Source organism: Amblyomma mixtum, chromosome 2, assembly GCF_055824585.1.
Source record: "Amblyomma mixtum isolate Tamu chromosome 2, ASM5582458v1, whole genome shotgun sequence".
NCBI lineage: Eukaryota > Metazoa > Arthropoda > Arachnida > Ixodida > Ixodidae > Amblyomma > Amblyomma mixtum.
This window is the reverse complement of record NC_143013.1, coordinates 58,661,160-58,685,784: the sequence shown is the minus strand read 5'-3', so window position 1 is coordinate 58,685,784 and position 24,625 is coordinate 58,661,160. Positions and strand designations below refer to the sequence as shown.

Here is a 24,625-nt window from a genome sequence, read left to right as displayed (position 1 = left end):
CGCAGCAGGCCTCCGCAGAGCTGTGTCCGTACGGGCTTTGTCTGGTAATTTCACCAGTGATTGAAACACTCCCTACCATTTAAATATACCTGTCCAAATCATGTTTTTAGTTGCAATGCTTATTGTTTTGATTAATAGTCATACACTCCTCAAATATTCGAGGGACTATTTTCTGCGTTTCTGCAGCGCTGATTGGACGAGAGAGCTCTACCTTCCGTAGTGCTGCAAACATCTTGTGAGACGAAGTATAGTTGCTTTTGCTGCAGAAAATTTTAGACATTATCTGTGAACGCATGGGGAATATCATTTACTCCACTTTTAGCTGACGCTGGTTCATCGCAGTTAACCCTTTCCAAGACAGCAGCGAAACACAACTAAGGGCTTAAAATGCTATTGGAAAACAACCTTGTAATATAGCCTTATTTAAAAAGGTAGGTCTCAAACGCTCAGTACATATCAATTTTCACCCTATATGAATGGCGGTATTCGCAATGTTCATAGATGGTAGCGCCACCTAGCGGCTAGTGAGAGAAGCGCCAGGAAGAGGGTTCGCGGACGGACTGACAAGTCAATGCGTGCATTCTCGGCGGCTTTGCGATCGGCGAACTTTTGTTTTGCTTTCTTTCCGAGGCGATGGAAAAGAAATACAAAAGTAAACGAATGTGTTGCGTACCTCAATGTACGAACCGAGCCATCCGCAACCAGATAAGTCTACATTCTTTCCCACGAGATTCTCAACTGAAGAAAGAATGGGCGGTCAAACTTCGGATGGGAAAGCCCGTGACGCCGCCAATGAAGGTCTGCAGTGCACACTTCACCGCAAAAGATTTTTTCTGGAGTAACACAGGTAAGAATGAAATAATTTCGCATATGTTAGCAAAATGCCAATCCATTGGTTAATGCTTAATGTATGCTACTGGCCGCATGTGTGAGCAATGGTGCGAGGAGTAGTGCAAGAAATTCGGCAATTTCGTTGCTATGTGTTTAGCTCTCCATTAAACCTTAAGTCGTGTCATGTTTTATGTTTGCTTTCTCAAAAGAGTTGTATGCATAGGACTGCTTGTAGGGCCACATTGCCGATGCTAGCTTGACGCGCGGAACCGCTAACGACTTTTGCACCGTTGCTTCCGTGTCAATCTGATAGGTGCAGGCGGGAGTTTCGGTGCTGAAATTTTAGGACCGTGAGCGGGAAAGCTGTAGCGCTCTCGAAACGTCAATTTTCCTTGTGTTGTTTGTCAGTGACCCTTGAATATTGAGGAGCTCGTGTAAGCGATCGTACGACGCAATTCTACATCGGCGCCTACTCCCGTTCAGACGGCGGCAGTCGTTTCCTCGACTCAAGTGGCGCTCACGTGAATCTGGCTCGGTGCGCTGGTCGGTCCAGAGTGCATGCCGCATCGCCTGCCTATCCTCTTATCTCTTGCCGGCACTGTCAGGACGCCGTTTGTGTTTGTGATGTTTGTGCTTCCGCGAGTGCGGCGCGTCGACTCATCAGCGTCGGCGGCAGGAAGCGCAGCGCAGAGTGTGTGGTGAGCGAGCGATCTGAGCAGTCGTGCGTAAGTGCGAGCCCTATGAAGTGCGCGAACAAGATTTGTAACTGCAATGTATCCGTTGTTTATTCTCACAAGTTTGTGTGTGCGTCGAGTGCCCTTACTCGCTCCCCCTTCCTTTTTTCGGTCATCTCTAACACTCGGTGTAGGGCATACTGCGTCGGGCAGTAAGAAAATGAGATAGCAAACTAATTTTGTACTTCCCAGACCCCCAGGTGTGGACGCCAGATAAAAGAAGACTCCTCAGCACTGCTGTGCCTTCACAGCTTCTGCCAAAGAGGACTCATGACCACGAAGACAGCTACAGGGTGCAAGCCAAAGCAGACCGTGCTGCAAGAGCATCTGCAAGGAATGGCCGTGGTATGTCAGGGCTTGTCTCTAATATTTATCTTTTTTTTTTGCACAATGGATTTCCAATGACTGTAAAATGTCCACGTCTACTTTTGCATTTTTTTCCTGCTGTAAGAATGAGGCAAAATAAGCAAGAGGTGCTGTAGATGAATGAAACAGTATGTAGTTGGCTTCTGACCAATATTTTTATTCTTAATCATGCAGCAATGTCCATATTAACTCAACATCACTATAGTTGTCCTAGCTTTAAAATTATCTCCTTGAAGTGAACGCTGTTTGTAGCCGCCCTGAATGATACTCTATCCTGTGTAGTTAGTAACAAGCCTTTGACGCACGACTGTCTGGTGGGAAGTCAATCATGCAATTGTTTGGGGCGAACAAGCATAAATAACTAGGGGCTCATTATGACATATGAGTATATGTTAAGGAACCAACCATAATCGAAAGCATTTATAGATTGAAAGTGCATGAGAAACAGTGAAGATGAAGCACTTTCTTTTTTAATTGTACCATATCCTACATTCAACCTTGCAGGGTGGATCAGATCTTTAGCGCTCAGCTACTCAATCATAGTATTCAAATTCAAACCCAGCCGTGGCGACCACGTTTTGATGGAGGGGAAATTCTATGTGCTTGTATACTGCATGATGTCAGTGCATGTTCCAGGCAGTCTAAACTGTTTGGAGCCTTCCACTGCAGTCTCTCTCATAGCCTGAACTGTTTTGGGACATTAAACCCCTTGCACATGTTTACCTGCCCTGCTACAATTTGAGCTGATGCCACAGTTGTCAAATTTTTGGATCCACTTTCACACCTCTAATCTTGTATTTCATTTATGCAAAGCCCCCGAAAATTTGGAGCCTCCTTCAGCACTGCCTGACTTGCCAAGTGAAGTGGACAGCATCGATAGCTCAAATGATGTAAGTACTGCCATTCTTATCATTCTCTGGTCATACACCCCCTACATACAAAATGACAACCTGTGGAGGGCTACGGGTTCAATTATCCCATCCTACTTTTTATTGCGCATCTAGCACAGTAAGTGGTAGTATGTAGCACAGTAAGTGGTAGTATGCCTATTAAGGTGATTTGCATCAGAAGTGGCTGTTTTGTTGACTCCTCTGTTGTGTCTTAGAATCAGTTTATTATAAATGCTATTTACAGTTAATTGTAGTATATACAAGCATACCTAGGCTGTCGTCAGCTATGCGAGCGCACTCCTTTGCGTTGACAGCATGCAATTTTGAGACTGCTTGCTCAACACTAGCGCTCTACGCAAGAAATCCTAAAATGTCCAAAGCCGCCTTGGCCAATGCTGGCCAGTCACATGAATGTAGTTTCCAAAACAAAGGAAGCTGGACAATAGCGCTCGCAGTGTACTACCGGTAGCTGAGGAACTCTGGTGTCAGCTCCATCATTTTGCACTTGTCGACCCCACACTACTAGCCAGTAGATCTGTTCACATCGATTGGATTCATCCGGCAGCTTTCCTACTACTACTCACAAGAAGAACACAGGAGTGTCATCTAAAAATGAGTCCTGTTGGTTTGAAATAAATGTTGGGGAGAAGCTGAATTAAAGATTTACGCAGATGGCACATTGCTATATTCATCAACTTAGATGCAAGCAGGTGCGTTTTGGCAGCTGGCGTGATAGAGCCTCGAGCGTACCCCCCCCCCCCCCCCCCCCCCCCGCCATGAATTTCTTAGTGCTTGCCAGCCCGTTTCTATATACCCTGAAGGGAAGGAAATTGGAAGTTTTTCTTTGAGAATGGGTGCTTGACTAGCATGATAGCATGAGCATACCAAAAACAGATGTTTTTCAGTTTTAACTTATTCCGAAATTTTTTCACTGGCGGATGTTTACTGGCATTTTGTGGTTAAAACCAGAAAGTACATGGCCTCTGTCCAGAAGTGTACAGCTAGCGCAGTTGGTATTTAAACATTTTTGCCATTTTGAAGACAGTGTGTCATATTATTCACACTTTGACTGCAAACTTCTCTTACGCAGGTGGCAGCATGCACTCCAGAAGCGGCTTCAGGCTCTTCTATCACTGAGAGCTGTACACAGCAGAGGTGTGAGATGGCAGAAGCACTGCTACAGCTTGCAGGTGCAGGCTCCATGCACCAAGTGCTAAATGAAGACAGGCTGCTGGACGTAGGTGTCCAAGTGGACTCGGACCTTTCGCTAAAAAAATTTAGCATTGTGCAACTGTTGACCACTGACAGTTCTGTGAATGCCTTCATGGGCGTGCAGTCGAGGAGCATATTACAGCTGATTGCTCAGGAAGTTGCTGCAATTGACAACGTGAACACTAGCATGCCCATTCTGGACCGTATTGTGCTTGTTCTCATTAGACTAAAAACATGCCTGCCATTTGTATGTCTGGCCACATTGTTTGGTGTCAGCAGGTCCACAGCTGCAAGGAATTTTAGCAGCACTTTGCGGAGCATGGCAGCCGTGCTTGAAGCAGCCGTACCATGGCCTGACAGGGCAGAAGTGCAGATCAATATGCCCCAGCACTTTGCTGCATTTACAGAAGTGCGCATTGTGCTGGATTGCACAGAAGTGGAAGTCGAAAAATCCCATTGTGCATCATGCCGGATTTTGACATATTCTCACTACAAGGGGACGCATACTGCCAAGGTGCTTGTTGGCGTTTCACCTGCCGGCCTAATAACTTTCATTAGCAAAGGTTTTGGAGGCAGGGCATCTGACAAGGCCTGCGTAGAGAAATCAGGCGTGCTGAATAAGCTTGACAGTTTCCAGGATGACGTAATGGTTGATAAAGGTTTCAACCTGGATGGCATTTGTGGGCAGCTTGGGCTTGGTGTTATACAGCCACCTTTTCTGCGTGACCAAGCCCAATTCTCAGCTGAGGATTCTGATAAGACTCTAAAAATTGCACGGGCACGTGTGCACGTGGAGCGTGCCATTCAAAGATTGAAAGTTTTCAAGGTGCTAAAGAGCCCTGTGCCCTGGGAGATGGTTGGGTCACTTGACCAAATACTGATCATAATTGCTGGCATAGTGAACCTTTCATCTCCCATTCTTTCAAGTGAAAGATTCTAGTTATCACTTAAGTGAGTAGCCATGAGTCCTCTATGCATTCTTTCATTGAAGTGATGTCAGACTTATTTGAAGTCTTGCATTCGTCAAACGCACATTTTGCTCTTTATTTCCAGCTGCTGTATGCATTATCCATTTCCTGAGCTTCATCTCTCCTCTATGTTTGCAGCATTCTTTGTTGTGTTTTGCCTGCTTGGCACCTATTTGACGACTCTCTCCCATGTATGCAACATTTTTTGTTCTATTTTGTCTGCTTAAGACCTGCTTTGCAGATAGGTGAAAAAGAGATAAAACAGCAAGATAGATGGCTGAGTGAATATTAATGTTTGTGCTCACTGAATAGATGAAAGCGTATGCTACCATGTTGTGAAACAAAGCTTTTTTCGCTGGTTATGTTCTTGGTGACAACAATGTAGGCAGTGCTGTGAAATGTGCTTTAACACTGACATTACTGAAAAGGTGCAATCATATTCAAGATTAGAGAACACACTAAAATCCAGCTTGCAGCAAACAGATTTCGCATCCAACTTGGGAAATATCCAAAATAGTCATTTGAGCATGTAGTCGTGTCTGATTCCATTGCAGGTTGTCAGTGGGAACACTGCTTGCATTCAGTATGATTCCAGCAATATCAGTTAAGCACAACTGGAAGCACACTTGCAACCACTCCCACTAGCCCTGCTAACCCAGCCCGTCTCACCCCAATGTTCACGGCACACATTGCTTACGGGGTGTGTGCATTCCTTGCATGCTGTTCTGTGGACATTATTCACCTTGTTCACGTTATGAAACACATTGGATGTGCTTGTAATATGAGTCCTTTGTATTAGTGCATGAACATGTCAACATGGTGACAAAATTTGACAAAATCAGTTGTTTTACTGCATTCATTAAGCAAATGCTTTGGGATTGTTACCTTGACTGTGGACTGTTCCCATTTACTTGCTGGAAGCGCTTCTTATTCATACCCTATTTGTGGCCATGCAAACCCATCTATGTATGTGTACACCTTGAAGTGCTTCATTTAAGAATTGGGCAGCTAGTCTCCCATAAGTCAGCATGAGATGGCTGAAGCACATGATGCTTGTTATTGCTTAGTCATGTGAAAGGTGTGGAAAGAACAAAGAGTGTTTGTAGAATATATTGTTACGGGGAAATACTATTTACATTTATTTACAAGCGGTAGGATAATAGTTCCTAGCGGCGAGCATCAGAAAGCACCAACGCCAGCAGGAAGCACCAACAACCTCTTCTTCTTCGTGCGACCCTTTCACGCGGGAGGCCACTTCGACTTCCACTTCCTCTTCGTCGTAGCATGACCCCCGGCGGCATGAGCGCCGTCCCGGCGTTAGGCCGATGATAGAGGAGCGGCGTGGTAGGGCTTGAGGCGCATAACGTGAACAATGTCGGTGGGTGGTGTACATGAAGAGGAGGCAGGTGTATGAGGAGCAACTTCATACGTGACATCGGTGACCTGACGCACAACACGATAAGGACCATGGTAGGGAGACAAAAGTTTTTCAGAGAGACCGACGCGACGGGAAGGGGACCACAGAAGAACGAGCGACCCCGGTTCGTAGGTGACATGACGATGGCGATTATCGTACAATGACTTCTGCGCTTGTTGGGACGCTTGGAGCCGAGTTCGGGCGATTTGGCGAGCGTCTTCAGCTTGAGCAATGGCGTCCCGGGCGAAGGCGGTGACGGGACGGTCAGCGGATGGCACGAGTGTGTCCAATGGCAGGACGGCGTGTCTGCCGTATAAGAGATAGAACGGAGAGTAACCAGTTGTGTCATGCCTGGAGGTGTTGTAAGCGAACGTCACATAGGGCAAGGCGAGATCCCAGTCTTTGTGGTCGGGGGAGACGTACATAGACAACATGTCTGTTAATGTTCGATTCAAACGCTCGGTTAGCCCGTTTGTCTGTGGGTGGTATGCTGTGGCAATCTTATGCTTGGTAGAACACGAACGCAGGATGTCGTCGACAACTCTGGACAGGAAATAGCGTCCGCGGTCTGTGAGTAATTGACGAGGGGCACCATGTTGTAGAATAAGACTGTGCAAAAGAAAGTCAGCGACATCGGTCGCGCAGCTCGTAGGCAGCGCACGGGTGATCGCATACCGAGTGGCATAGTCCGTGGCTACTGCGATCCACCTATTTCCGGAATCCGAGGTCGGGAATGGTCCGAGGAGATCGAGCCCTACACGGTGGAACGGCTCCGGCACGTCTATAGGATGCAGAAGACCAGGAGGTGGTGCCGAAGGCTTCTTTCTGCGCTGACAAAGGTCGCAATTGGTGACGTAATGCCGGACTGTACGGTATAATCCAGGCCAAAAGAAACGGCGTTGTATGCGGTCGTAAGTTCGTGCCACACCAAGGTGGCCAGCTGCAGGCAGGTCATGGAGTTCTGCAATTATAGAAGACCGCAGCTGCTGGGGAATGACTAGGAGGAGTGAGGGCCCGTCTGGACGGAAGTTGCGGCGATAGAGAATGTCATTTTTAGTAACGAAGAGCTGCAGGGAGCGCTTCAAGCTTCCAGAGCTGAGGCCCTCGATGATGGTTTGCAAATATGGGTCTTTGCGCTGCTCCTCGGCGATGTTGTGTAGATCAGAAATGCCAAACAGGGAAGGGATATCGTCAGTGTCACTGAGAGCAGGTGGCTCGACAGGGTACCGAGACAGGCAATCAGCGTCTTGATGGAGACGTCCAGACTTGTACACGACAGTGTACGAATATTCCTGAAGGCGTAGCGCCCAGCGGCCAAGACGCCCAGAAGGGTATTTCAGCGAGGACAGCCAGCATAGGGCGTGGTGGTCCGTGACAACAGAAAAAACACGCCCGAACAAGTATGGCCGGAATTTAGCTACAGCCCAAACCAGAGCGAGGCACTCATGTTCCGTAATGGAGTAATTTCGCTCGGCAGGTGAAAGCAGGCGGCTAGCATACGCAACCACGTGGTGTGGGCCCCGGGAGCGTTGAGCCAGCACGGCTCCGATCCCGTAGCCACAGGCGTCCGTGCGGAGTTCAGTAGGGGCCGCGGGATCAAAATGTGCCAGAATCGGGGATGATGTCAGCAGGCGGACAAGCGTGGAAAACACATTTTGTTGATCAGAGCCCCAGGTAAAGTCTGTGTCCGTCTTCAGGAGGTCAGTGAGGGGACGAGCGATAAGGGCAAAATCTTGAATAAAACGGCGAAAGTAGGAGCACAGCCCAAGAAAACTGCGCACGTCTTTCTGGGAATTTGGGCGAGGGAACTGTTGCACCGCTGCAATTCTAGCTGGATCAGGACGTACACCGGAGGCATCGACGAGATGTCCCAGAATGGTGAGTTGCCGGCGGCCGAATTGGCATTTGGACGAGTTGAGCTGGAGCCCAGCCGTACGAAATACAGTCAGGATACTCCTGAGACGTTCAAGGTGCGAGGCAAATGTGGGCGAGAAGACAACAACATCGTCAAGGTAGCACAGACACGTAGTCCACTTAAATCCGCGAAGGAGTGAGTCCATCATCCGTTCGAAAGTAGCTGGTGCATTACAAAGTCCGAACGGCATCACTTTGAACTGGTATAAACCGTCAGGTGTGACGAAAGCTGTCTGTTCGCGGTCTTGCTCGTCAACGGCAATTTGCCAATAACCGGAACGAAGGTCAATGGAAGAAAAGTATTGAGATCCGTGGAGACAGTCGAGAGCGTCATCGATCCTAGGGAGTGGGTAGACGTCTCTTCTTGTGATGCGGTTCAGGTGACGGTAGTCGACGCAGAAACGCCAACTGCCGTCTTTCTTTTTAACAAGGACGACTGGAGAGGCCCAAGGACTGGACGACGGTTCGATTATGTCCTTAGCGAGCATCTTTTCGACTTCCTGTTGTATCACTTGGCGTTCGGAGCTGGACACCCTATATGGCCGGCGGTGCAGAGGAGTGGCGTCACCAGTGTTGATACGATGCTTCACAATAGTCGTACGAGCTAAAGGGCGGTCATTGAAGTCAAATATGTCCTGAAAAGATGCCAGAAGATGGGTAAGCGCCTCGGCTTGGTCGGCAAAGAGATCTGAAGCGATCATATCGGCAAAGTCGTCAGGTCTCGAAAGAGCTGTGACATGATCGTCCGGAGAGGACGATACACAGTTTGTGACTGCAGAGATCACGTATTCATCGGTAGGGGACAGCGTGGCGAGGCACATGTCTTGAGGAAGCGTCTGGACGTGCGTACTGAAGTTGAGAACAGGTAACCACGCGGTGTTTGCCGAGACTGCGACAACCGTATGGGCAAGGGCAACATTCTTTGTGACGGGCAAATCAAGGACAGGGGTGATGATATACTGGCCGTTAGGAAGAGGTGGAACAGATTTAAACAATACGTAAGTTGCGGCTTCAGGTGGTAAGCGGGTGAACTCGGCAGTACAGAGACGGTGCACAACTGGGGCAGGTGGTTCTGAGAGGTACGGTAGGTCCAACTCGACAACACTTGTAGCACAGTCAATAAGGGCTGCGTGCTCACTAAGGAAATCAAGGCCGAGTATGACGTCATGAGGGCACTGATTCAGAACGGTAAAGAGCACAGTGGTTTGGCGGTCAGGAATCGTCACACGAGCAGCACACAGGCCGAGGACTGGGGACGTTGTGCCATCGGCAACTCGAACAACAGCTGTAGGAGCAGTCGTCAGTACTTAGCGGAGGCGGCGTCGTAGGTCGGAACTCATCACAGAAATGTGGGCGCCCGTGTCAATCAGAGCAGAGACGGCAACGCCATCGACTTGTACGGTCAGTAAATTGCGCGGGGCACGAAGAACTAAACGAGGATTTTGGAGCCGGGTCGTATCTGCAGCATCACCTCTGGACGCTGCAGAAATTAGTTTTCCGCCTGTGATCGTCCGTAGGGGCCGGGAGAGGAAGCGCGCGGTAGTTGCGGCGAACGGTACTGGCGGCGCTGTGGAGATGGTGAGCGGCTGAAGCGGGGTGGCGGGACGTCGGTGGTGGGTCTCGACGTGTCCAAGGGTCGCGAGAAAGAGCTTGAGTCTGCAGTGTCGGGGCGATAAGGTGGGGTCGAGTAACGGTTCCGCTGGGAGGAGTACCATCGACTACGGCAATGACGGGAGATGTGGTCGACACGGGAACAGTTGAAACAGATAGGCCTGTCGTCGGGCGTACGCCACTCGGAGGGGTTGCGCGGCCGAGGAGCGGCGTAAACAGGCCGGACAGGGTATAGAGGAGGGACTTCGGGCACTTGGGAGGGATGAAGAGCGGCGACAGAGGACAAACCCAAGTTAGCAAGTTCCTGGCGGACGACGGCTTGAATAAGTGGAAGGGGCAGGGGCTGGTTGGCTGCAGGTGTTGCTAAGGAGGCCGGAGCAATGGCTTCAAGCTCACGGCGTACGATACGGGTCACGTTCTCTGGCGAGGTCGGCTGGTTCCGTGGACAAATTTCTTGGCAGGACGAAGACGCAGCCGTGTTGGGCAGGCGTGCCATATGCTGGGTGATCCGTCAGCTTTTGGCGTCCTCGAAGCGGCGGCATTCTTTTACGATGTCTGCAATCTTGTCGCAGTTCTTATAAACGAGCAGATTGAAGGCATCGTCTGCAATGCCCTTCAGCACATGTCCGACTTTGTCAGCCTCGCTCATCTCCTTATCGACCGTGTAGCACAAAGCCAACACATCCTGAATATAGGACACGTAGGACTCCGTGGATGACTGGGCGCGACTGGGAAGATCTCTTTTAGCGGCAAGCTGCCGGCCGAGTGGTTTGCCGAAAAGGTCAATAAGTTTCTGCTTACAGTCATCCCAACTGGTTAATGTCTCTTCGTTACTGTCGTACCACTTCAGCGCCGTGCCCTTAAGGTAAAAAACCACGTTCGCAAGCATGAAAGTTTGGTCCCACCGGTTGTTAGCGCTGCACCGTTCATACTTGCGAAGCCAGGTCTCAACGTCAGCGTCCTCGTCCCCAGAGAAGGGTCCAGGATCCCGAGGGTGAGTGAGGACCACCGAGGACACTGATGCTGCCGAATCCGGTGGAGCGGCTTCCGTCATTGTAAGCCGTGGAAGGTAGCGGCGGCGTGAAAGGTAGCACCCGCTGCGTAGTTCCGTCTTGCCGCACCTCCACCAAGATGTTACGGGGAAATACTATTTACATTTATTTACAAGCGGTAGGATAATAGTTCCTAGCGGCGAGCATCAGGAAGCACCAACGCCAGCAGAAAGCACCAACAACCTCTTCTTCGTCGTGCGACCCTTTCACGCGGGAGGCCACTTCGACTTCCACTTCCTCTTCGTCGTAGCAATATTCTCCCTTCATGCACAAGTGTTTCTGTGATGCATGTTCGTTGAGCATGCATATGAAAGTAGAAAACCAGCGAAAAGGACGCGTTCACAAGGAGGAGAAGTACACGGGACCTTTCTACTGGTTTTCTACTTACCATGCACCAACTGGCCCAACAAGCTACGCTTCTTCAATGCATGCGTATGAACTTTATGCAACACTCTTATAAAGTTCATATACATGCATTGAAGAAGCGTAGCTTGTTGGGCCAGTTGGTGCATGGTAAGTAGAAAACCAGCGAAAAGGACGCATTCACAAGGAGGAGAAGTACACAGGACAACGCTGTGTTGTCCTGTGTACTTCTCCTCCTTGTGAATGCGTCCTTTTCGCTGGTTTTCTACTTACCATGCACCAACTGGCCCAACAAGCTACGCTTCTTCAATGCATGTATATGAACTTTATGCAACACTCGTCTGGGCTGATCCTGCCAGCCTGGGTAATAACCACTTAAAATATACAAATTGGAGCTTCCGCACAAGCTTGTCGATGTGCTCATCACAGCGTTGCACAATAATAGTCAATGATTCCACTTGGGAAAACACCATGAAATGAGTTGTCCTCAAGTTAAGTAGGAACATTCCCAGTTGCACTTGAGAATAATAGCTATGTCTGCAGTTCAAAACGAAGTTCTCGTTTTCCTTCTTTATATATGGTAGCTTTTTCTCTTGAACTAGCTCGGCAGCTTTCCTTGTCTTGCCAAGAACGGGGCTTTTGATCTCAAGTAAGATGGCTGGTTCGCCCTTCTTGAATATAATGCCATCTGGGCTGTAGCCAAGCCATGGCACACTTGGATGCACAATGAAGCCCATTCTTTCAACCGTGCTGCTTGATGAGCACGAGTAGGCCTCAACGGCTTTTGATTCCGAGGCTTTGCCATACTTGGTGGCATTATTGCCCCGGAAGCTCTCACTCATCATTCTGGCAACTTTCATCTCCCAGGTGTTGTTTTCCTTGGGAATGAATGTAAAGTAAGAGTGGCACTTGCTGCCAGTAATCCTTATTTTCCGTTCTCGGTGCCACTTTGTGTTATTTTGGCACCTTGTTTGGGCACTAATCTGTAGTGCTTCGTCATGTGACACCACCACATGTTTATGATAAAATTGACTTTCAGGCTCTGTTAGTTGTTCCTCAGCAAACTTATAAATTTTAAAGTGCAATGCACTGCTGAATGCCACATCATGGAACAGCATTTCTGTATACGGGCTCATACTTTGCTCCATCATGTGAGTCAGTAAAGCCTGCTCCTGGAGAGTTGCATCAAATGAACTTCGATCTCTCTCTTGTTGTCTGCCATTGAAGTGTAGTGCCAATGCACTCTGTGGCAGGCCTACTATTAATCTGCGCCTTATGCCATCTTGTTGTTCTTTTGAAAGGCACAGTCTTGGGACGCCTGTACATGGCACAGTTCTTGCAACTCCCGTGCCTGGTACATGGGAGTCGCCTTAAGCTTGCCCCAGGCTTGCTTCAGGTCTGTGCTCGTCAGGGTCTCCAGGTTTTGGATGCCAACCCTGTTGGCAAAAAAGTAATTGCTATTAATTGAAAAAGTCGTTCTGAATATAACACCAGCACTTGCTATGCTAACTTTCAATGCTGGTTTGAAATCTGCTAAGAAATAGTTTGTGGATTTAAAAAAGTGTTTAGGAGGACTTTCACTGTTTTGTGCTATGGCTAGTTCACAAACAGTCTGTCATTACAAAGCATCAATGCATCATCACACTTTTAGTACCGACTAGGCCCCATTGTGCTAAAAAAAAAATTTTTCAACGCTACCATAGCTAATATGAAAGAGCCCTATATGCAGCTTCACCTGAAAAGATTTAAATTGAGAAATGTAGTGATTCCATTATAAATCTGACCATTATTCAGGACACTAAGCCACGTCAGAATGAAGTAGTCCTCTACTGGAACGTGTTAGCATTTTGTGACAGTATAACTGCTGACTTTTTCACTATTTACAAACTAATAGAGCACACATGCTTCTGTGTCATGGCACTAGTGCGCAATAAGGTGCACCTGTTCAGAGGCTGCTGTCATAGATCAGTGATAATATGGCTGTATTCAGGAAACTAAATATGAAAAAGTGTATTTGACCAAATGGAGCGCATTAAAACATGCTTAAATAGGTCATGAGACAGTAGTTGCCAATGTAGGATATTACCTCTGCATTGTAGCAACACTAGTAATCTCTACTTCATAACTGCATATGTTATGTGTCACACGACCACTTTCAATCCTCACTGAACACAACGTTCACTGAGGTTTTCAACAAGGATTGAAGCCTCCTGTTCTACACGGGCATTTTGAATGGCCATTGAGAAGTTCCCTTTGTGCGCATTAGGTCGTGTCGAGATTATAAAAATGCCTTAATATAAAGAAGCATAATGTTCTAACAATGTTTTGTCATGCCTTTTAATACATTTCTATGCTAATATTTGAGGTTTTATTACATTAATTCGCTTTTATTTTTTAGAACTCAATGAGGATGAAGGTGTCAGCACCCTCTCAAATGTGCTTGAAGACTTAAGAGCGCTACAGGAAGAGGCTTCGAGCCAAGCAAACTCGAGCTCGTTTGTACTAAATGTTACTGTGTGACAACCTCGATCTGGTTTGAGTTGAATGCAGGTTGAGTTCAATGAGGATCAAAAGTGTTGATGCGACAGAGGTGTAACAAAAGGACAATTTGCGCAAGGACTGTCTTTCTGTTCATGTTTCTTCTCATGAGGGCTTGTATTAGCAAAGCGTGCCTTGCTGAGTGACAAGCAAGTTTGCTGCAACCATGAAGTGCTAGAGGATTGCAACTTTTTCAACACAACTTGCCAAGTGATGTTATTTTCATGAAATTGCATGCTTGCATCATGTAGTCGTTAGATGTCATGTTTTCCACGGCACTTGTATGCTTCTGACAATATCTGATTCAATAAAAGTCATGACAAGAAAGGAAGTGTTCTTGCCTGTGAGCCAGCAGCAACATTGCTACCAGGTGCTTGCATCTTTGAGAATTGCCAGCTTTGCAGGAGCAGTGACCCTAGAAATACACAGAAGGAATAAAACAAACATGGTTCTCTGCAATTATAACTGCAGTTTTCATGTCTCGCTGTTTTCACTGCGAGCGAAAACGCTAGCGAATCCTGCCGCCGCGGCGGAAAATCCCGATTCTCGTCGCGGCGAGGTTTCAACAAATTGGAAAATTTCGCTGCGACGCGCCGCTCAATCGCTCAGTCGCCTGCATGTGAACCAGCCTTAAGAGGCACCATATTATTTTGCCGCACACGGGTGTGCTTTGCGTCATTTCACCGTCATTGAAACGCGCGGCCGCAGCGGACAGGATACAACTGGCTTCCCTCCGAAGTAACGTAGGTGCTGCGAGCGTCCTTTTCTAAAATCTCCGCTCTAGCTCAATCAACCCCATCGACTACGCAAGCTTGTAGATCGTTTCTCTTCCGATCGGTCCAACTGTCGAGTCCTGCTGCGCCAGGCAACACAATTACCAGCGAATTTCACACGAGTCGTAGTAACTCTCGACAGAACTACTAAATGCACGTGAAACGTGGGCTGACTGCTGTTTGAAGCTATGTTTAAAGCGCACCACGATCACGAAGCTTTTTGTAGGACAAATCATTGCTTGTTAGTTGCCTGCGTTGAAGAAGCAAAATACGGCAAGCTCACATACCTTGATAGAGGCGTCCAGTCCGTAAATGAACTGCAGCTCGTGTGGCTCCTTATGCACGTGTGATGTCTGGACGCAAAGCCCTTGCACTGTCACCGATTCGGCAGTGGAGGCTTTTACACCGCAGCAGATGATGTGACGGGCATCCAGCACTTCTTCGCCTTCCACCAAGCACCTTATCCTGGTGTCTTCAGCGCCAATGTGGCGCATTATGTCTCCCAACGAGAGCGGTCTTGAGAAAGGTAGCGGCATGTTGCTGCCGATGAAGGTGCCCGACACACAGCTCCAACAACGTGCTAAGCGCCGCTAGGCCAGGCGGTGTAAACCAGGCGCGACCACTGCAGCGCTACAGTGAGCAGCGCAGCGCGACCCTCTTCCGGACAGCCATCTTGAATTTCACAGCGCCACCTATAGGCCACGAACATTGCGAATAGCTTTCAAAGTGAAAGCTTCACTACGACATGTAAAGCCAAGTCACGGACCACAGGACTATGAAGATGACGGATGAATAGTGGCAGCTTCGAAAGCGAAGGAAAGGCGCGTAACTGCCGCCTTGGAACAATGGACTCGTAAGTTGTGCGTTAAGCTAGGAGGAGGAGGAGGAGAAAAGCATTTATTTAGTAATGTACAGAGAGGTGCTCGGGGAGAGGCCCCTAGTGGGTCTCACCCCTTACAATACTAGTCGGAGTCCCTCATTCCGGGATCCCGTTGGTCGAGACCGCTACACAAGTCCGCCGAACCAGGGCCTGCTGGGCCGATAGTTCCTGGCAACTGAGTAGGGCCGCCTCCCAGTCCTCTCGGGTAGGGGAAGGGGTGATTGGGGGGAGAGAAGGATTTTTTCTGCATGCCCAAACCATGTGGAAGGTGTCGGCCACCTCCCCACAGAATGAGCAGCGGCCGTCAAAAGAAGGATTAAAGTGCTTGAGAACCGCCGGGCACAGCAGGGTGTTTGTAAAGAGCCTGAGGAGAATTCGTTCGCCAGTTTTACCCAGTCCTTTCATAGGAACTGGGTATCGCCGGTGTTCGGCACGATAGTGCTCAGTAATTTCTTTAAAAGAAATGAGAGGGCTGTGATCTGGGTTAAGCTCCTCCCAAGGGACGCCTGGTGCCCGGTGAGTGAGTGCGCGGGCTGCCTCATGGGCGGCTTCGTTACCTGGCATGCCTTGGTGGCCGGGGACCGATATGATTGAGCGATGAGTTGGATCGCCGTCGCGAGTACTGCGGTGTAAAATGTGGTGAGCGAGTGGAGTGATCCAACCGAACTCAAAGTGACGACAGGCTCCACGAGAGTCTGTGAGGATGAATTTAGAGTCGGAATGGGAGGCTGCGAGGGCGATCGCCACCTCCTCCGCATGCGTTTAGTTGGGGGCTCTGAACGAGAGGCCGTCCACCTGTTTTCCCTCGTGTATGACTGCAGCCGTGTACCATTCCCCCCTGGAGCGGTAGCGGCCTGCAATTTCGACGTAGAAGACGTGTTTCTTTGAGCCATAGTGGCGGTGCAGGGCATTCGCCCGCGCCTGGCGCCGGCCATTATGGTCCTCCTTGTTCATCTTAGTCGGAAGGGGTCGAACGTAGAGGGCGCTTCTCCACAGTTCTGGCACTCGAACCCGTTCCATGGTATGGTGATCATGTCTGATATGTAACCGGTCCAAGAGGCGGCGACCGGACACGGTCTGGGTGAGACGCGTGTATTGGTTAACGAGATGCGCCTCGCGGAGTTCTCGATAGGTGTTCACCACCCCCAAAGCGAGGTGGCGGTAGTGACAGATGTGTGCTGCTTGCGCTAGCATTGACAACGTTTTGCGAAAACGCGGCATTGAAGCCATAGGTCGTCAGCGTTCTCTGTGTTCATTGCCGTTGACAATGTTTCAGACTCCGATGATTTTAAGGAAAGCAAGTGTGCATAACTGGCTCCCTAGGTTAGTGGACGCCTAAATCGCGCTTTGCGGTATGTAACAAAAATAGGTTTGGTTTGGTTTATGGGGTTTAACGTCCCAAAGCGACTAAGGCTATGAGAGACGCCGTAGTGGAGGGCTCCGGAAATTTCGACCACCTCGGGTTCTTTAACGTGCACTGACATCGCACAGTACACGGGCCTCTAGAATTTCTCCTCCAAAGAAATTCTTGCCGCCGCGGTCGGGATCGAACCCGCGTCTTTCGGGTCAGCAGCCGAGCACCATAACCGCTGAGCCACCGCGGCGGCGTAACAAAAATAGTAAACGTAATGAGGTAATACGAGGAACAGAGAATTAACTGCCGTTTATGCAGACACCTTAAGTATAAAGGTGATGGATGGATGGATGGATGGATGGATGGATGGATGGATGGATGGATGGATGGATGGATGGATGGATGGATGGATGGATGGATGGATGGATGGACGGACGGACGGACGGACGGACGGACGGACGGACGGACGGACGGACGGACGGACGGACGGACGGACGGACGGACGGACGGATGGACGGATGGACGGATGGGATGGATGGGACGGATGGGACGGATGGGACGGACGGACGGACGGACGGGGAAACTTTAGTTAGCCAGGAAATTCTAGGCCCGCAGGCCTCCTGGGTCTCCACACGACGCCAAAGGCTGATATTACCAATGTCCTGGCTACAATGCAAGCTTTCTTCACATAACACTGGCCTGGATAACATCTTAGAGGCGCTCAAGAGTTTTAAAAAACTTTCTCCACCTTATATTCTCGCTTGATACAGGCAAGCATCACCTCCACCAAACAAACGACATCGGTGTTCATCATCCATGTCACTTCCATGGTCAGGGGTATTGCAGCCTCTTAGACTGCAACACTTTATTCTAAGTTCAGTTTTAAAATGGTGAACGTGCTCCCCACGTGATGCACTTCAATCGGGAAAAATATTTCTGGCACATTTCATTCCCATAATCCATCAAAGCGCCATTGGAAGACCAGTTTTATAGATAAAGTGTATCAATAATCTACCCAATTGTCTCTCTTTAGCGAAATGTATACGCTAGCCAGACAATAATAATTTCGTAATACTAATGCAGTACTTTCTCCTGACGCATGAATTCCTGGGCTCCTCTTCATGTTGAATAATGATCTTTATAACTTTGTCAAATTGTATACTAATCACAAAGTACGGAATAACGCGATCAAATCTGATTTTCAGCCACTAAGCTCTCATAAACAGCAGCTAACTTTTGTTCCTCCCGGATCGGTTAGATGCCATACTATCAAATCGAGCTCTCGCTCATCATTCTCAGCTGTAATACTTGATAAAAACTTAAATTTTATTCTCACATAGCTGGCATAAAAATATTGCTTACGGCTTAAGATCGCTTTTCAGAGGACATTGATTTTTTTTATTCCACATTCATATTTCTTTATTAAGCCTTCATTGCTTGACAAGTTTAGTTTAAAACTTTTACAGGTACTTCATTAGCTAATAAACTGTTTACGTCTTCACTTAATACTGATTTATGCCGTTATGAAAGTTTTGGAGGAACCTTTTCTCTAAGATTTATTCTCCAAATCGCCCGCAGATGGCGGCACCGTATTACATTTTTATGCTTCCAAGACAATAAAATTTCTGTTTGCGGTCCGTTTGCTGCCTATCAATATGATGCGTCACCGTACATGTGCATGCCAGTATTTATATGCCCTCAGTCTCATTTTATGCCAACAGTGTGCTTCCCTAGGAATCTCCAAACCTAGCAAGGTGCATGAAAGATCCAACTCGACGGACGAGTTGAGAAAGTTTGGGGAGATAAGGGGGCCATAAATTGCACAGGATTCGGTTGAATGAGAGATATTGTGAGATTTCATCCTGCAGTGGCCAGAGTTATGGTGTTGGTAATGAAGAGCAATAGCCAATTTCTTGGACAGAGGTACACTGATGACGATCGCCAATTCCCAAAACGAAGCTTCTTGCATTTCATCCTCTTTAGCAGCGAAGCCATTGCTGCCACTCGCTGGAGAGAAGCACCATGAGGTGAAAGAAAGAGTGGGTAAGCAGCCATCATTGCCCAAGCACATCGCCGGTGCCGAAACCTAAATGGAACCAATCGAGTTTTCTTTACATCTGTTCTCTATCTGCTTAGCCTCAAGAAACTGCGGGTATTTCTCCCGCCAAATAAAAACTGCCCATGGTTAAGGTAAATGTTCCGAGTTTAGGAATTGTATTCTCTCGATGCACTTTTAGAATTACATAATAGCATATCAACATCGGTGTAGTTTTCCTTTCCTTCATGTCCCTCAATGTTGATTATGTTGGCATAAAATTCTGTTTAAAACTGAGCAACGCATAATTCCCCTTCTCTGAAACTGTATAGAGTGTATGGAGTGCTACCTGCGAGGAATTTGCTCAAACAATGTTATAATCTCATACACGCATACATGTGATCGAACGACTGCACCTCCCAAACTTTTTGAGCAGATTTGAAAAAGAAAATCTCTCAAGGTTTCTCTTTATTGGAAAGGTAATGTTAGCGTAATGTCCAAAAGCTCAAGGACGAATGTCAAAACCAATTTATGCGCCCTGCCCCAATAAAGGCGATTTCTTCATTTGTATATCTGAAATCACAGAGGACGTGGCACACTCCTCGCACCAGTCTCCTGAAAATTAGAATTTAAGAGATACTCTTTCAACAAACGAATCTCTCGCTTAAAACCCTGAACAACGCTTGATAACTGCTTTACGGCTTCGCTAAAGCTCGCCGTGACTTTCTTTACACATTGCCTATTTTTCTGTATTCCGAGGCATTATATTTACGCTGTTTCGTGAGTCTGGGCTTCGAATCTTTGCCTCTTCTATTGGACAGCCTTTAAGCTTAGTCTGTTCATAGAAAAATTACACAATGCGTTTTTTTTCTGGGGAAGGATGCCTTTATACCACAGAATAGTGCATTCCTTTAGGAACAATGCTTCCAAGAGTAACAATTAAGAGCGGGAGGATTACGTGGCAGGCTTTCTCCGAGGAAACGCGTGATGGAAAAAAAATGCGCATGGAGGGCAGAAACTACACGTAGCATAAAACGTTGTCTTAGTTGTATTACTGAAATTAGTACAGAAGATTTCTCAGTAGCATATTACAGAGCATATCTGACTAAGCAAAATATATCGGTAACGGTAAATTACTCTGCTCCAATCACTCCTCCAAACTTCTGTTTTCCTTGTGTGCCATGGAAATGAACAACGTTCTCCCTAACTTTTAGAGCAGTATAAGCGCCCCTTCATGGGTTGAGCAGCGTTGCCGTCATCAGTGTAACCGAGCAAGATCTGAATAAATCAATCAAAGAAATTGGGAGACAATTTGGCGACTAAAGTGGTGCAAAACGAAAGCCTGAGTACAGCATTCTGTCACGAATGTGGCTGTGAATTATGATTCCAGTAAAGTGCCGCCAGCGAATGACGCGTCCATTGGCTGTCTGCTTGTGTCACTGATTGTGGTTAAGATGTTAAGCTTCGCCTCTAAGAGTGGAACTCGACAGCGTCTTGGAACGCTGCAAAGGAGTCCACAGAACGCCATGGGCTTGTGCTTCACGTAACGCCCATGGCGTTCTGTGGACTCCCTGGCAGCGTTCTTTACGTGAAGCACAAGCCCGTGGACGTGGACTCCTGGACCAGTAGGGGACCATACTGAAAGATTTTTGTTTTGTGTGATAAAGTTGTTTTCATCCATACATCCACAGAACGCCATCGACCATTCGGCTATACGCCTTGCTCGACGGTAAATTTGTTTTTGAGGAAAGGAAAGATATCTCTCTCGCATATCTCGGTGGACACCTGAACCTCGCTGTAAGAGAAGGGAGGAAGATGGGAGTGAATGAAGACGCCGTATTAGTTAGACGCGCCTTTGTTCATTCCAAACCAATGAGCTGGCATGGCGGAGTGGCTAGCGTGCTCGTGTCGCACTCCGGAGACCCTGGTTCGGTTCCCCAACGCGACCAGGGCTGGTATTCTGCCGGTGTCGCCTTTTGCGACATGTCGCATATGGGCGGGGCCTAAAAAAGTGCTTACAGATGCTCGAAGAAACGGAAAAAGCTGCCGGCACTTTCGTCTGCGGTGCATTCATTCACTCCGAGAAGCGACAATTTACCACTGCTGATTCACTAGCAGCAGTAGTTTCGTATCTTTTATAGCAAGAATATTTGCCATCACATGACGTCTAATGTTCAAAAAAAAATTTGCAAATTTAATATAAACTCGCTTTACTTCATTTAAGTCTATAAAACACCGCGAAAAAGTTCCAAATCTATTTTTCTTTCGTTCCGGACGGTTGTGCTAGGTTTCGGCTGCGTTTCGGGCAGTTGCAGACGGTAGCAGTGTAGCTGGAGGTCCCATTAGGCTTGCGCGCTCCAGAATCGAGAGCGTATCTAAAAAACTAGGCTGAATTGCAGCTTAAACTTTATCGTCGAAGCAAGGTAAGTCATAGCGAAAAGTAACAACACCAGTAGTTGCCGGTAAACATGCCGACCGGAATCGCAAGGACTGCTGAATTGGCTGAAGCGGGCGGCTCTCGCTTGAAAGCACGTCGCCATGTTTTCACGCCAAGGGCGCAAAAGCCGCAACTGCCGATTGCGTTCGTACGCTAACGGTAGCCCGTCGCCCGCGCGAATCGCTTCAGCGCATTCCGTTGATCGACTAAGCGTAGTAAATTGGGGCGACGTCACGATGACGTAGCAGGAAGGCGGGTCCGTGTCGTCACGCCGCCGTCACCGCAGCTCGAGCCAATCAGCGAAGAGCGAATGCGACATGTCGCAAAAGGCGACACCGGGAGAATACCACCCCAATTTTGTACTCGGTTTAATTGATTTATGTGGTCTGAGTAGAAGGGTTAATTAGGCTAATTGATATTTATAATATTGTAATTCCATCCATTATGTTCTGTCATTCACCTGTCAAATGTTGGAACTGTCCAAAATGTTCGACACAATGTATATGAAACGTGTAGGAAGCGCGGCTAGGGTATGTGGTGACGAATTGCCTTGACCGCTTATCTGTTTTTTTCAGCCAGCCGGCGAGCGCGGTTGTTGCTGCGACGCGCGTCTTTCCTTTTCTTTCGCACTTTCTTAAAGTATTTCGATACTCTTTAAATCTACTGGAGCCAGTTGGCAGGCAAGTGCGATATCTTTTCATTCTTCTCTCAGTCGCAACAACTACAACAAGCGCAGCTACGGCCGCTTATCTGTTTTTATGCGAAGCATACTAAAATAGCCCAACCCAGCTCCTCGAGCGCGGCGGTGTCGTTACCATTGACCTTTCGTGACCTCCATGTCATACCACGTGATGCGTGACGTCACAGCAGATGAAAAACGGGGGCCCAACTCGCGCCGTCGCGCGCGGCGTCGTGACCAAGGGTGACCACGTGGTGCGTGACGCCACAGCAGATGAGAAACGGGGCCCCAGCTCGCGCCGTCGCGCGAGGCGTCGCGACCAATGTGTTTCCTGCTTCTGCCGCTAGGTGCGCTGTAGTGAACACGTGATGCTGGAGCGGCGGTATACAAGGGGGTGCGCCTGCCTCTTCTAGGCGTACACGGGATAGAGATGCCTCCTGGAGACAGGGCTGCTCGTCGGAATGAGAAGCAAAAGTTGCGGCGAGCTGCAGAGACTGATGAAGAGCGTGAAGAACGTCTAGCCATGCGGCGTGCTCGATATGCAGCTCGGCGACAATATGCTTCGCATCTGACTAGGCTTAACCTGAGCTAAGCCTCAGCCATTTTTCAGCCAGCGTCCGCTTCGGCGGACGCGGTTGTTGCTGCGACGCGCGTCTTTCTTTCCTGTGATCTTTTCTCTCTCCTCTGTCTGCACGTGGCAGCGGTGGTGGCTCGGCTGGAGCCAGTTGGCAGGCCCGTGCACTTTCCTTTTCATTCTTCAGTCAGTCAGTCTCAACAACGACTAACTGGGATATCTGTTTTTCCAGCCAGCGTCCTATTTTGGCGGGCGCAGTTGTTGCGACGCGCTTCTATTGTTTTCTGTTCTTTTTCTTGTTTTCTTTTAAGGCTCTCTGCATGTGGCAGCAGCGACGGTGGTGGTGGTGGCCAGCGCCCTCTAGACTATCAAACTAGTTCTAGGTGGCATTGTGGTGGCTCGCCTCGAGCTAGTAGGCAGGCACATACACTTTTCTTTTCCTCCTTCTCTCAGTCGCAACAAAAAATGATAGTTAAGCATGAATTGCACATTTCGTGATTCTAGTTAATCCATGGTTATGTGATAGTTAACGTGACCTTAACTAGTACACTGATTATTTAGTGTTAGTTAAGGTACACCCGCAGTGCACAGTCTGACATGCCACTTCTTAACTGGTACTAATTACCAATTACCAATTACTCATTTAGTCATTAAGTACAATGATATAATCATGAAACCCCTTTATATAATGTTCAGATGTCTTTCGATTGCACGAGATGAAGTACCGATTGGCTATTGATTGGCACATGCCCATATAAGGCATGCATCCGAAACGCAGACAGATTTGCAAACAAGTCTTGGTCAGTATGAGGAATTAAAGGCATTCGCCTTAAAATTCTCGCGCACTGACGTCACGACCATTTCGGCCAATCTGAAACGCGGACAAATTTGCTAACAGGTCTTGGTCACGACAGCATGAGCCATTAAAGGCTTTCGCCTTAATAACAGTCGCTGAGACTGTGATTCGAAACCGCGGGACATTGAACAGATCATCGGCGCTGGCTACTGCACGAGAGCACTAATGCATGGCCGCAGCCGGTCCCTACTTCTTTAAACTTCAATAGACTCTCACGCTGTGCATTGCACATCGTGTCCGCCTTGTATTACTAATGCTATTGGACTAATATACACAATCTTGTGCGCTTTGCATTGCAAATTGTCGTCTTCAGTAAATTATAGGCTATAGAAGTGCTATCGTTGCCAGTAGTGCCGACGACCGAGCACCGAAAGTCAATTAGGCTACACAGACTGAAATCACTAATCTGTGGCTGCAGCCAGCCACGCCTTCTGTTAACCTGTAACATACTCTCGCGCTGTACTTTGCACTTTTTTCTTCCACTTATGCTGCGATTTGACTAACATACATATTCTAGCGTGCTATTCATTTTAAATCGCCGTCTACGTTAACTAATACTACCACGAACTGATATCTTCGCTAGACGTACTAACCAGTGACGATATACACCAAAGCAAAACAGTGAACCTACAGGTTCTTCGGGACCTATAGAGCTGCGCTCAAATTTTTTTTCAGGTAGTACCGTATTCAGCGTAACCTTTTAGGAAAAAATTGTTAGCTTTACCAACTGTGTCTTTCCTTAGAATGGGCGCGCCGCAACACCGGCTCCTTGATTTTCCTAGGTGCGCAGTGCAAAACGATTTACTGCATGCTTAGCTCGTACGAAGACACACATAATAGAGGGAAGTTTGCCAATTAACTGCCCACCTCTGGTTGCTCATTATAGAGGTAGCAAAGGAGCGAGAATGGGTCAGACATCATAAAAAATCCGATTAGTAATAAAGATTGCTCCTGTTTGCACAAGCTGGAGAGTCTGAAAAGAAGGATAATATTTGATCGCCGTTCATAAAATCATATCCTAAAGGCAAAATAAGGTATGTTGGCGCTGCAAGAGGCATTAGGTTTCTAAACCGAAACAACGGACTCCCATGGAGTCCCTTTATTAAAGAAATGGTGGTGCACATAGCTTTCGCGGATCTAG

General features: G+C 48.0%; 1 protein-coding gene across 1 annotated transcript; it reads left to right on the top strand.

Moving 5' to 3' along the window:
* The first annotated feature begins 489 nt into the window (after positions 1-489).
* LOC149359433 (uncharacterized) lies at positions 490-6,272 on the top strand. Its single transcript, XM_089571658.1, has 4 exons — positions 490-847; positions 1,758-1,910; positions 2,745-2,821; positions 3,912-6,272. Exons 1-4 carry the CDS (start codon positions 634-636, stop codon positions 4,971-4,973), a joined length of 1,506 nt encoding a protein of 501 aa, XP_089427784.1. The 5' UTR covers positions 490-633; the 3' UTR covers positions 4,974-6,272.
* The last annotated feature ends 18,353 nt before the right edge of the window (positions 6,273-24,625 follow it).

Bases quoted from the DNA above. Each gene is read 5' to 3' on its own strand.
- LOC149359433 (XM_089571658.1), top strand. From the start codon at position 634: ATGGAAAAGAAATACAAAAGTAAACGAATGTGTTGCGTACCTCAATGT. The intron at 848-1,757 runs GTAAGAATGAAA...TGTACTTCCCAG, and splicing joins TTTTTTCTGGAGTAACACAG to ACCCCCAGGTGTGGACGCCA. The intron at 1,911-2,744 runs GTATGTCAGGGC...ATTTATGCAAAG, and splicing joins ATCTGCAAGGAATGGCCGTG to CCCCCGAAAATTTGGAGCCT.